Source organism: Pyxicephalus adspersus, chromosome 7 (genome assembly GCF_032062135.1).
Source record: "Pyxicephalus adspersus chromosome 7, UCB_Pads_2.0, whole genome shotgun sequence".
NCBI lineage: Eukaryota > Metazoa > Chordata > Amphibia > Anura > Pyxicephalidae > Pyxicephalus > Pyxicephalus adspersus.
The window spans coordinates 25,964,526-25,977,955 of NC_092864.1; the positions used below are offsets into that span (position 1 = coordinate 25,964,526).

General features: G+C 41.0%; 1 protein-coding gene across 1 annotated transcript in view; it reads left to right on the forward strand.

The window, feature by feature from the left end:
* ADCY5 (adenylate cyclase 5) overlaps positions 1 to 11,249 on the forward strand; it is an 89,844-nt gene extending 78,595 nt beyond the window's left edge. Inside the window, exons 12-21 of the mRNA XM_072417905.1 lie at positions 399 to 486; positions 2,387 to 2,503; positions 2,709 to 2,873; positions 3,641 to 3,816; positions 4,587 to 4,613; positions 5,804 to 5,930; positions 7,281 to 7,544; positions 8,442 to 8,646; positions 8,982 to 9,106; positions 9,870 to 11,249. Of these exons, the coding sequence (XP_072274006.1) occupies positions 399 to 486; positions 2,387 to 2,503; positions 2,709 to 2,873; positions 3,641 to 3,816; positions 4,587 to 4,613; positions 5,804 to 5,930; positions 7,281 to 7,544; positions 8,442 to 8,646; positions 8,982 to 9,106; positions 9,870 to 10,001 (1,426 nt within the window). The 3' untranslated portion in view covers positions 10,002 to 11,249. The remainder of the gene's footprint in view (positions 1 to 398; positions 487 to 2,386; positions 2,504 to 2,708; positions 2,874 to 3,640; positions 3,817 to 4,586; positions 4,614 to 5,803; positions 5,931 to 7,280; positions 7,545 to 8,441; positions 8,647 to 8,981; positions 9,107 to 9,869) is intronic.
* The last annotated feature ends 2,181 nt before the right edge of the window (positions 11,250 to 13,430 follow it).

The window sequence follows — 13,430 nt, forward strand, 5'->3', positions numbered from 1 at the left end:
CAGTGCTGTACAGAGAACACTTAGCCAGTCCCATCAGTCTCTGTACAGAGGAGCTGACACTCTAATGACCCCCCCACAGTCACACACTAGTAATATACATTTATATAGCTCTGACATATACCACAGTGCTGTACAGAGAACACTGAGTCAGTCCAATCAGTCTCTGTACAGAGGAGCTGACACTCTAATGTCCCCCCACACAATATTATTGTACATTTATATAGCTCTGACATATACCGCAGTGATGAACAGAGAACACTGAGCCAATTCTATCCGTCTCTGTACAGAGGAGCTGACACTCTAAATGATCATAATGAAAACACAATATAGAATATACATATAATAAATAAAAACTGAAATTTGTGGAAAGTTTTTAATATCTGTTTGTTTTTTTGCAGCTCCACGTTCATGTTGGGGTTTTATTTAGCCTGTTTTCTTGTCCTATTTATGGTGCTCAGCGTCTCCGTTATCTACTCATGTATAAAGGTGAGTCCTGGGGTTGGGTATGGTGGGTGTCCTAGTCACATGACATAGATTTTTAACCCTTTCCCCCTCCATTATAAAACAAAAAAATGCCACTTTTCTATATTTGGTGTTGAGATTCTATCTATGGCAGTTGTGTGGCAGTTGATGAAACCATAGAACACATTCTATCTTCTCCCTTTCTGTACATCTTTCAGCTGCTGCAGCTTAGCCGTCTTGCTAATCTGACTTCTTCCCTTCTTCATGTTGTAGTTTCCTCTTTTGTTTTCCATTTATCTTTTGTGTCATCTGACATTGTTTTGGTGAGGCTCCATCCATCCGTCTGCGGGCAAACGTCAATTATGTCTCGCAGGAGGAAGATTGAGATCCATTACCCAATAAGCGGGCAGCGCAGAGCGAGACGATGCTTAATAATGTTTTTCCTCCGCAGTCAGCTGGGTGAATGATTGTGTGGGATCTCCAGAGCCAAGGATAATGTTAGAATGAACACAGCGACACAATGAGCCGTCTCTGTGAATAAATCCCCCGATGGTCACAAATGTAATGAGGCATCTAGAGGGGAGATGTCTGCTTATACTGAACATTTTTACTACTCAGGACACATTAAAGTCTGTTTTAGTCTTTTGTTATATACAGAGATCGGTCAGATCATTGGTGATCTGGGTCCAAATTGTGATGGCTGGGCAATGGGTCAGAGCACCTCCAACATGGCCGATCTTTCTGGGTGTCCCCTAAATGCAGTGGTCAGTACCTACTAAAAGTAGTGCAAGGCAGAACAACTGGTGGACAGGCCATAGGGCCACTCAAGGCTCATTGATGAGGGGTCTAGCCGGTTAGTTCTACAAAAAGAGTACTGAATCCAATATTGCTAAAATTTTTGCCATAGGATCCCCCTGTCCATTGCCAGCAAAACCTAGAATAGCCATTTGAGCATCAGAACTGGACCACAGAACAATGGAAGGAGGTGGCCTGATCTGGTCATGTGGATGGACAGGTGTGTTATCTACCTGGGAAAGTAATGGCAGCAGGGAGCATTATGGGAAGGATGAAGAACAGGAGAGTGTGACTTAAATGATCTGCTGCTATTTGGTGTATTGTATTGGTGCCGGATACCACAGGACACCTCCGGAGGTCTTGAGGAGTCCATGCCTGGTAGGGTTAACAATGGGCTATGCAATATTGGACGGGGGGGGGGTTAATGTTTAGCGGATCAGTGTAAATGTGCACAGCCTGTAAAGTGGATTTATAATGAAAGCTTACAATGGGTTTTTTTAATGTCTCCTGAGGGTTTCAGAAGCTTATTTTATCCATGGCAAAATCTCATCCAAATCCAAATTTGGAGTCCAATTTCCTATTTTTACCTTAAACTTTACCAGCCAGGGGATCTATAAATGGGGTCCTGGTTAATAAGTTCAAAACAAAAGTTCTGATTGCAGGTGCTGTGATATCTCAAAAATTGTCAGAAGAACTTCCATCCATTGGTGTGTTTTCCTGACACGTTGCACCAACCAGCCAGCTTCATCAGACAGAGACTGTGATGTTCTAAAACAGTGGGTGTTCACCTATCAGGATAAAAGGCTGTGGCCCCTGATGTCACCAAAGGGCCACACATAATATTCAGTACATGTAATGCTACAGAGGGTGGTCACAGACTGCAGACTCACTCCAGGAGAGGATTGAGGAACCAGTTATATAGAGCGGTCAGGGATCTCTGTCATTATAGCACCTGCTGACTGCCAAGGGCCACATGAAAACCACCAAAGGGCCACATGGACTGGGACTAGGTTGGGTGTCAGAATTCTAAAACATCTTTAGAATCGTTCTGCTTTAATTGTCAGCCTTGTGGCCCAGGATCCAGGCTTCTCTGGGTAAACCATGCTCATTATAATTTTCTGTTTTTCAGCTTTTTCCGGCTCCTCTTCAGACTTTGTCCAAGAAAATCGTCCAGTCCAGAATTAACAGCAGCCCAGTGGGCGTGTTTATCATCATTCTCGTCTTCCTCTCCTCTTTTGTTAACATGGTAATGCCAATTCTCTGACCCCCGCCTTTCCTGACAATGATTTTGTATTATAAAACAATACCCCCACTTCTTGTATCCCTGTATGTGAACCACTCCCTTCTAAGCTCCTCCTCCTATGTTCTCTATAGCACAAGCTCCTCCCATATATTTAGCCTATCCCTTTAACAGACACCCCACCTATTAAAATTACAATATTATATTTCAGTTCATATGCAGCAAGAAGAACCTGAGGAGCTGTCTGGCTGCCGAATACAACATCACCCCTGTGAATGTCACCCCATGTTGGGTCAGGAACTCCGCCCTCAATTACAGCCTGGCCACTAAGAGCGGATTCTGTGGGGACTCCACTCCAAACTGCAACTTCCCAGAGGTAAATTGTAATGGGGTCTTTCTTTTCTGACTTTGCTCTCCTTGATGGGAGAATGGCGGAAACACTGGTGGTAGAAGTGTTTATCAATAAGAATAAATGAGCATTTCATGTATTTCGTATCTGTAAAACCTTTATTGTATGGGACTGCTGCTGTGGCAAGTGCCCACCTGACCCTAGCTTACCCTCATAAACAGGGACAAGTGTTGTCACCCTTTAACAGGAATGACGTAAGCAGGTTCCCTCATGGCAGGATCACCAGGGATCGTTTTAATGAAACATTTTGATTTATAAAGATTGAAAATGTCATACATCAGAGAAGTTAAGGTGAAGGGACACAACACTCCCAGGCTTCTTTGTAATCTATGGAAACACCAAACACCAAACCAGACAGATATTTAAAGCGATCTCATTATAAATGTTCTCACCCTCAAATTCACCCAACAGTAACCCAAAATGTACACATTCTGCACATTTGATTTGATTAAAAAATGTTTTAGTCAACTATTGATAATGATGCAAACATTCTTCTAATTAAATAAAATGCAAAAATGTGTATATGTTGGGTGAAAGTTGGGTAAAAACATTTAGATCCAAATAGATTCAAAGGGGGGGATCTTAGGAGAAGATAGCAGACTATTCAAGCACCGGGACAGCTCTGGGAAGCAGCATATATGTGCAGACAATTACAAACTGCTCAATAAATTATTTATTTTGTTTATTTATTATATTTTATAATTTGGTGATGGCATATTTCTCTCTCTTTGCAGTATTTCACCTATTGCATTGTGCTTAGCCTCCTGGCCTGCTCCGTCTTTCTCCAGATCAGCAGCATCGGAAAACTCATCCTGATGCTCATCATCGATTTTGTCTATGTGATTATCGTGGAAGTCCCACAGGTGGCGCTGTTTGACAATGCGGATCTGCTGGTGGCAGCCAATCAGATGTGAGTAAAAAGAAAAAAAAAGAGATTTAAATGTATCAAGTTTATCATCTGTTACCAGCCCATAAATGATTTTCTTAGGTTTAAGTGAATCTATTTTAAATTCTGCAATCCAGAACTTACACTGAAGTCTTTAGATGATACAGCAGCATAAAATTGGCCAGCAGCAGGTTGGTTTTATTCAGAGATAAAAGGTCTAATGGATGTATCCCCAACTGCTAAATTGACCACTTACCCTTAATTTACCATAAATAAGTTATTAGCCCAAGGAGCTAGCTATGCAAATAAACAAGAACTTCCTAACTGACCTCCATATACTTTCTCTGTACACTGACCCTATAGTTCCTCTGCACACCCCGTTTTATAACTGGGGAGAGGGGCTTATCCAAATTCCCCTTACTGGTCCTTCTAAACCTGATGGTCTTAATTCTCAGGGCATGTAGGGAATTATAAAAAAAAAATGGGTTAATCTGCACATAGATTCACTGGGACCTTGAAAATTTGAACCTAGGGCCTGAACTTCTGGTAGCAGTAAATCAGAGCCTTATCATTCTCCATATCCGCTGTCCTCATTGGAAGAATTTTATTTATTCCTGTTCCAATGACAACACTAATATTTTGGATTCCCATTACTTTTTAGTCAACAGCAGAAAATTTTCAGAACTAATACATAAAGTGCTAAAGACCAAAACTGATCCTGTAGCTCCCCCTCGTGTTCAGACTGCAGAATGACCTGAAATCATTCTAATTACTGTAATTTTTGTTTTTTTCAGCGAGTCAACCAACTCAACAGAGCCCTGGTAAGGAAATCTGTATTTCATTTTAGTTTTTGCTATGTGTTTTCTTTTGCAAATCTAATTTGAAGGGTCAGATGTTGCTCTTCAGTCAGAAGGAACTGAATAAATGCCAATATCCAAATATGGTTGCATGAAAATTTTTTAAAGTTGTACAGATAAGTGCTTTGTACACATAGACATTGATTTCCAGTGTTTATTGTGCAGATGACAGTGCTCCATACTGAGAGTGTTGCATCCGTTGGATTATTTCATTGCATATTGCATGACTTTATAATTAAATAGAAAGTTTGCAATAATTTGTATAACACAGCACAGCCCTGATGAGAGACATTTGTTGGCTGATATTACTGACTTCTCCCTAAATATACTACTTGCCTGGTCGCCATGCTGATGTGCTGATGTGTCCATGAGTCACATGACTAAGTACAAGAATAAAGGGTTCCAGAATTTCTCTTACTTTCATCTGCTGCTATTTAAAAACCAGAGCAATTATGATTTAACATCTTTGCACCCCACCCATCCACCTGCACCCCTGGCTCTTCTATAGACTAAGATTATTTTTAAATATAAAAAAACAAAATAAAATGAATAGTAATAATGTTTAAAAATGAAAATGTGAAAGTGAAAATATTTTTCTGTGAATGTTTTATATATAATCATGCCAATAAAACAAAATAAATCCAAAGATGTAATAAGATCATGAAGATGTCATGGTTTATAGTGTCAGGCTTGCAGGTGCTGCAGTTTTAGTATTGTGGTCTGATAAATGGTGGTGATTGAGCAATATGAAGAAAAAAATGGAAATTGTGACCACAAATGGGTATTTATGTACACCCAGACAACAAACAGTTTCAACATGAGAGCAGCAAATATACAATTGTGACATTATATGATGATTTCCCCCAACATCAACCTAGCACCCACCAACAAATATTCTTTCCCCAAGGGGGCATCTCTTGGGTCACCTACATATAGCAGAATGTGTGTGTAGACATCTAGGGCTGTACAAATGTCGCTGGATGTCTCCTCATTATATACAGTGCAGGTGCCGGGGTTGCAACACACTTATAGGATCCCTTCAGACTTGCAAAGTAACAACCACTTGTGGTCAGAAGAAAGGCAATGAATATAGTGATATATATATATATATATAGTAATATATACATAATGATTTCTGCGTTGTGTCTTTGCAGCACCATTGACAGAGTCGCACTGAAGATCGCCACACCGATCATTATCACAGTGTTCGTATTGGCGCTGTATCTGCATGCTCAGCAAGTGGAGTCCACGGCCCGGCTGGACTTCCTGTGGAAGCTTCAGGTAATTTGCTGTGAACTGCTGGCTGATTTGCAAAGAGCAAGGACTGAAAAAACTTTTCTAATTTATATCTATGAGCTCCATGTATATTAAAAGACATATTTATAACTACAAAATTGAGTTGGGCAGAAAGTATTTAAATTATAGGAAGATTTGTTACAAATAAGATAAAATTGGGTGACTTTCTTACCTTTTACATATCGATATCCTATTTTTCTCTTTTTATTCATTATTAAAAATTACTTGATAAAGTGTATTCTTGCTTTGTAATATAGCTCTGCTATTCCCCCATAACACAGACCAATGAGGGGTTGGCATTGGTTGCAGAGTAGCTGTCATTGGATGGCAGGGTGGTAGGGGGGTGTCTTTGTGTTTTGGTCCCTGTATAGGGTGCACCCAGCATTGGGGGGCCCCCCTCGGGACCCAGAAAGACATTCTGAATAGTAGTAATACTGGCAGGATCACCAGATAAAAACAAAACTAATGCAGCCACCAAATCTAAGGATTGTTAATCTGCATTATGTGACATTTGTGTTCTTGGGTTCAGATACATTTTAAACCTGAAATTATACAATGTTCTCTAAATTCAGCCTGTTATCAGCCCCTAAAGTTTGGGTCTGGAGGTGGCAGAATAACCCTCCACCCTTTTCCCTGGGGTAACTGTGATTTATTTTGCCTTATCAGTAAAGTTACAAACCTTCCTGACCTCACAGAAACAATCAGTTCCCAGGATCAGATATCCATCTAATATTATATTATAAGGATGCATCTGATCACATGATTAATCAGAAGGGAAGCGGCCAGTGTTTCTGTTACTGATGTACCAGGATATCCCATAGTGTAACTACTCCTGGGCTGGGTTCAGACCTGCAGTGCAGCCTTTAGTACCCCTGGACACCTACTGGTAAATGGTAGGTGCCTGGGTGCAGTAACGCATGGTATCTGCTTCTTATATCCTTTGCAGCAGTTGGTGAATATATTGCAATGAAATTTTTATACATGGAGTTTACCCATTGATAATACAATTACTGGTTGTATGTTTATGAATACAGAGCTTAATATTTGTGACTTTCTTATCTGTCCAGAACTCCTCTTGAAACTTCTCTGGATCCCTGGTGTCACTCCTTTAGTACTTTGCCCCACCTGCATACATATTCAGTATGGGGTGTTGCATGTTTTTAGGGGTCACACAAGACTGTTTCACTTTTTATATTTCCCCAAATGTTTTTTGTGCAGCTTCAACCTTTTATTCCAATGACGTATCTTGCATGTGCATTCTGATGTATGTCGTGCTTGTATGTTCTCATGTTCCCTAACAATGGTGGTGTCCACCTTCTGCTGTTGTTCTTTCAGGCCACAGAGGAGAAGGAAGAGATGGAGGAGCTCCAGGCTTACAACCGTCGACTGCTCCATAATATTCTTCCCAAGGATGTGGCCGCCCATTTTCTGGCGCGGGAGAGACGCAATGATGAGCTGTATTACCAATCCTGCGAGTGCGTGGCCGTCATGTTTGCCTCCATTAGTAACTTCTCAGAGTTCTACGTGGAGCTAGAGGCCAACAACGAGGGGGTGGAATGTCTGCGTCTCCTCAATGAGATCATTGCGGACTTCGATGAGGTGAGACCAGGGGTCCAGGGAGGCAGTCTTCCCGTGTTATGGAGGGTTAGAGAGTCATTGTCATGTGAGTGGCGATGAGTAACAACACGTGTTAATGCCCACAGTTCAGCAGGCTATGTGTCACTGCCCCACCTTATTTCTAGCCTCCCTGTATGGAGATAGGAGGAGGGCCAGAGGAGCTGGGCCAGCTCGGCAAGTAATTAGACACTGCCAGTAGAAGACAGGACTATAATGTACAAGCAGATAGGGCACTTTTTAGTGAACTTTCTGCAATGGCCAAATTTTCTATCAGGTTTAGGGGCACTTTTCAATGGAAAAATATGATTTATACTATTATTTTTTAGCATATAAACACTGCAAGTAAGCATGTGAAATAGTCTTTTATCTGCATTTCTTGGCAATATTTTAAGATCATGACAGGGTCTTTTTAGGAAAATGTGATTTCTTCCTGGGTTTAACCCTTTATGCCCACATGCACATTGTTGTCCCCAGGCACTGATAGTTTTGCTGAGACTGCATTATCTATATCAGCTGTAGGTTCCATCCTATGGATCATTGCGATTCCCCAGTCATGTGATCCTTAGAACAGGCAATCAAGGAGATCATTTGTGGTTTGTTTGCAAACAAATCTGCCTTCTCTGTGCACTCGTTGGGACATTTTAAAGTTGTAAAAAAACAAAATGTAGAATTATATTTATATATTTATATTAATCTATTTATTATCCTATAATAAAAAAATGAGAAGCAGAAAACGTATTAAATATAGACAATAAAGGCTCAATAAAAAAGCCAACAAAAGTAAATGTCCTTAAACAGCATTATGAGAATGATTTAGGTTGGCAGATTCGACTTGTCAGTTGCATATCTGTAACCCGAATCTTCCAAACACATTGATAGATCATGAGCGAGGACGAGTTCCGGCAGCTAGAGAAGATTAAGACCATCGGCAGCACCTACATGGCGGCTTCGGGGCTCAACGACACAACTTATGACAAGGCAGGAAAATCACACATCAAGGCGCTGGCCGATTATGCAATGAGGCTGATGGATCAGATGAAATACATCAACGAACATTCGTTCAACAACTTCCAGATGAAGATCGGTGAGTTTCACAGAAAAACCTTTAGGAATAAAGACCTGTACCCCACACGGACCAATCAGATATCTTCCTGTGAAAGATGACTTTTCATAGTTGGAGGGGGTCGGGTTACTATGTGCTGACCTTTAATCTAAGTTCCTTTGATTTAATATGATCATTGGGAAATTCCAGCAATTACATCAGAGAATCACATTTCTGACCCCAGAAAGGAGACTGACAGAGCATGCTGAGAGTTTTAGTTTCACATTAGTTACCCCTAAATAATTACCCCTGATAGGATTTGAATGATCTGTATACGGTGATGTAAGATTACATTTGCTATTGCTTGTGTGTGGCAGGGCTGAATATTGGACCCGTGGTCGCCGGCGTGATTGGTGCCCGCAAACCACAGTACGATATTTGGGGGAACACAGTAAATGTGGCGAGTCGCATGGACAGCACCGGAGTGCCAGAGAGGATCCAGGTGAGACGAATTCTGGTATTTTTGTATAATTTTCAGCAGTAGGTATGGGGTAAGAAGTAAAATATTTTATGTTTCATATTTGCCACATGCAGCCAGCAGGTCACATGCTAGCAGGAGACAGACACTGGCACAAGGACTGTCTCAACTATTCAATTATGCACAGGCACCATACAAGCATGTAACTGGTGTTGAGCTCTCATATTCAAGATTAAAATACTGGGATCGGATGTATATTTTAATGCTGTGTGATGAGTCTTATTTAAAAACTGGTGCCTGTTAAGTTAATGGCTGTGTTCAGAAATTTTGCAGTCTCATCAATGGGGTGAGGAGACTGAGGAACTGTTTCTGTTCTCATCCTAGACTAGGTCCCTGGACTAGAGGTAAAGACATAAAGTCCCAGTTCTCACAAAAGGAATAAAAATGGTAACAAGCCCACAATCATATATGAAAAAAATCTATGTTTAAACTGAACATAAGTATTGAACATAAGTGTTAGGTTGTGCCTATGTAGGGGCTGCTGGTGGTTTTCACTAGGCTGAACACTAGAGGGCAGCAGAGTGTCAAGCTTTTCTAAACACTGATCCCATTGCCGTATATATATATATGACATAGCAAGAGGTTTATTCATCAGATTTGTATAATTACTGACAGGTCCTCTTTATATTATAACCTTCTGATCATTATGCAGAGATAAAGGAGAGTCAGTCTCCCTGTGCAGCAATGAAGAGCAGACCTGTCATACCGGTCCTTTGTTTCATTTTAGGTAACAGCGGACCTTCAGCAGGTGTTGGCAGCCAATAACTACTCGCTGGAATGCCGCGGGGTGGTGAAGGTGAAAGGGAAAGGGGAAATGACCACATATTTTCTAAATCATGGCCCCTCGAGACCGAGTTAGCGGACCGAGAGACGTGACTCATACACCGTGCACTGAAACCACTGACTGACAGGTCCTCCCTCCGAGGGGGACTGACCAAAGATCCCGGATGTGAGTGCCTGGCTATGGAGCGAGGTGACGCCACCGGGGAGGACCAGAGAATAAAGTTATTTATTGAACCTACTCAATGATTTCCTCTATGAAGGAATGAAGGAATGTATTACGGTACCAGATCGCCAGTGGACCACGTCAGAACCGTATCAAGGCTTATTGTGAGCCACAAAGACTCGTCGCAAACTTCTCCACCAGGGGAATTTTTATCTTCCAGTTTATGAGCTCTGCCAGTAAAACTTTGGGGAAGAGATAGAAACAACCTCACCATTTGTACTGTCTTCTGGGCCAATATCGATTCCCTGGGAGCGCCCAAGCTGCTGGTGAACCGATAGGCGCCCTTTGTCCTGTCACAGTGACCGGTACTTTGCTCGCTGAACGATCTGATGTACATCCTTTTTTGTAAGTTTATTTTTTAATATTTTAACGTGGAGATCTAAAGGAAAAAAAAAAAACAAAACAGATTCTATATTTTGTAAATTGTATACAGAGGCACTGAGTGTTATACTGAAATCATTCTGTGTTGTAGACGCCGGTCAGACCTACGCCATCTTTCCGCGTTTCATTGACATGGCAGTTTTGTTGGCATCACAATATACAGCGCAATGCTTGCCCATTCAAATTTGACTTTTTTTGGGGGGACTTTTACGTGCAATTTTATATCCTCACATAAAGCCGTGATTTCTTCCACAGATTAGACACGCAAAGGTTATTTTTATGCGGAAAAGCCAAGGTTTGCCTAACTATACCTAATATAATCGATTTTGTATCTGTTTGTAGAAGGAGCTGCAGTTGTAGATGCACTCTGCGGGTTTTAAGGTACGCTGTCCCGCTGCCACAGAGGGGGATGTATATTGTCTTCCTATTAAACTGCCACGTCTTTCCATGTAATATATACACATATGAAATATACTCCGCCTTTCTTTATTGTATTATTTATATTCCACGTTTAATTACACAACTCCATCTGCAACACTCCACTGTGGGCTATTCTGGTAAAACTACAACACTCGCCACAAGCTCTCCGCCCATCCATGCGCTCACGAGCAGCGCCCACAGTGACATTGGCTGCGTCTTTTTGTTGGTCAGTTGCTGCAACAAGGATTTCCCATGGAAACTATCTTTGCATTATTTGAACATTAAATTCTATTTCACTGATCTGGCTGTGTGTTTGATTTTGTATATTCATATTGTCTGGTGTGTTAGAATGGGACACTATCATCTATAGCAACAGGATTTCTGCTTTGTTACTGCAGTAGTGTAAAATCTGATTAGCTGTAACAGTCACACTTTTCTGTGACTTTACATAAATCAGCTAAAATATAAACAAGAACTGTAGATTGTTTCTGCCCCTCCCATAATGAGAATTCCCTGTAGTTTGGGTCTTTGCCCCTCTCTCAATGCTGAGCATTGGTTCTCTGCAGAAACATTCTGAAATAAATTCTAAATGGCACTTCAACACATGTACATGAATGAATATCAGACACAGATAAAGCAAGACCTCACTCTGTAGCTGCTTCCATCGTGGACTACTCCATTCTCAAAGATCCTTACAGAAAATGTACAGTTGAGTTACAGTCAGATTATGAACAGTTTAGATCACCTGCTGTTTGTTTACATCAAATGTAGGGCATAGGGGCAGGCAGTCAGGATTCTGTTTCCCTAAACGGTGACAACAAAAAGTTGTTTTTGCATCGTTTTTGGACCTTGATGACAATGAATGCTTCATACTGCAGGGATGTTGTTATTGTTGCATTGTATGCTCATCTGTCCATGGAGTGAAGGATTAGAAGTTCTTTTTAGTTTTTACTGCTATCCATTAGAACAGTAGTCGCCTACCTTTGCGAACCTCTTGGACGAAATTCACCGAACTCGGAACACGCATGTGCAGGGAGCTGTGTGTCAATCAAAGGGGAAGAAACTTCCCACAGACTGGCGTAATGATGCCAGTACCCGCCCACTCTCCCATCGCAAACTCAGATCTGCCCTCAAAATTCCTGGGGGGGGACAGTAGCGCAGGGCTGTGTACACAAACAAAAGTTGTGTCCACAGCTTTGCGCAACTGTCCCCCCAGGATGTTTAGGAGAGTGGGTGGGTTGTGTCCATACAGGGGACAGAGCCATTAGAAAGATTCACCCCTTCCTTCCTGTCTTTCTGACTACAGACAGAAAAAGAGGGTGAATCTCTGCTGTGGACACTGAGCATGCTATTAATGCAAAATAATATTTTATTTAGCAGGGCGTGTGACGTATGCCAGGTCCTGGTGCCCTCCCATACCCTTTGGCACTTTCCAGCTGTCAAAATAAAAACCAGGAGTAAATACAGGAGCTGCCCATCACAGCTATATTAAGTTTAATAGAAAAAAAGGGTTTTGATCCTTACCAACACTATCTGAGATTACAAACATAAAAATCCAGCATGAATGAGTCAGTACCAGGTCCCTTAATCTTACTTCCAAATCAGAAAATTCCAACTTTATAATTACCTTGTCCACAGATCATAATCAAAATGACAATTAAATCCTGTTCATAATCTATAAATGACGTGTTTCTCCACGTTTCATACATTGAGAAACCCCGTGCAGTGGTCTATAACATAAGACATCTAATATATTCTCACATTGTCAACATAAATAATAAAAAATAATATGAACTTGCAATATTATCTTACAACATCAAAACCTTACCATAATTCCATAATGTAACATCCTAACTTGATCACACACCATAGAAATTGTGTGTCTGTATGGTTCCAGCAAGTTGGGATGTTACATTATGGTGAGGTTTTATTGTTGTAAATTGATATTGCAAGTTCATATTCATTTTGTATTATTTATGTTGGAAATGTGAGAATATAATAGATGATGTCTGTTATGTTATAGACCACTGAATGGCGCCATAGAGGAACACGTCATTTATGGATTATGAACAGTATTCAATAATCACATAATTTGTATTGGAAGAAGTGCTTAGTTTATGATCTGTGGACAATGTATTAATAAAGTTGTGATTTTATGAAATCAAGCGTCAATCAAAGCACAATGAAGCTGGGCTAAAAAAAGGTAACAGATTAGATGTGCAGGCTTTATATGGAAGTATATAAATGGTAAAAAGGGGCCACCTGGGATCCCTGACACAAGGATGGATATGATGACCGACACAGAAGAATTGGCTGAATACTGGTTGGTTTATAACTCGGCAGATCTATCCTGCATGGCAGGTCCACAGCACAAACAATACCACCAGAAACAAGGTAAATTACATTATTACACACCGGTAGAGCAGTTAAGTGGTTAACAATCTTGCTTGCAGCACTGGGGTCCTGGTTCACACCCTGGTG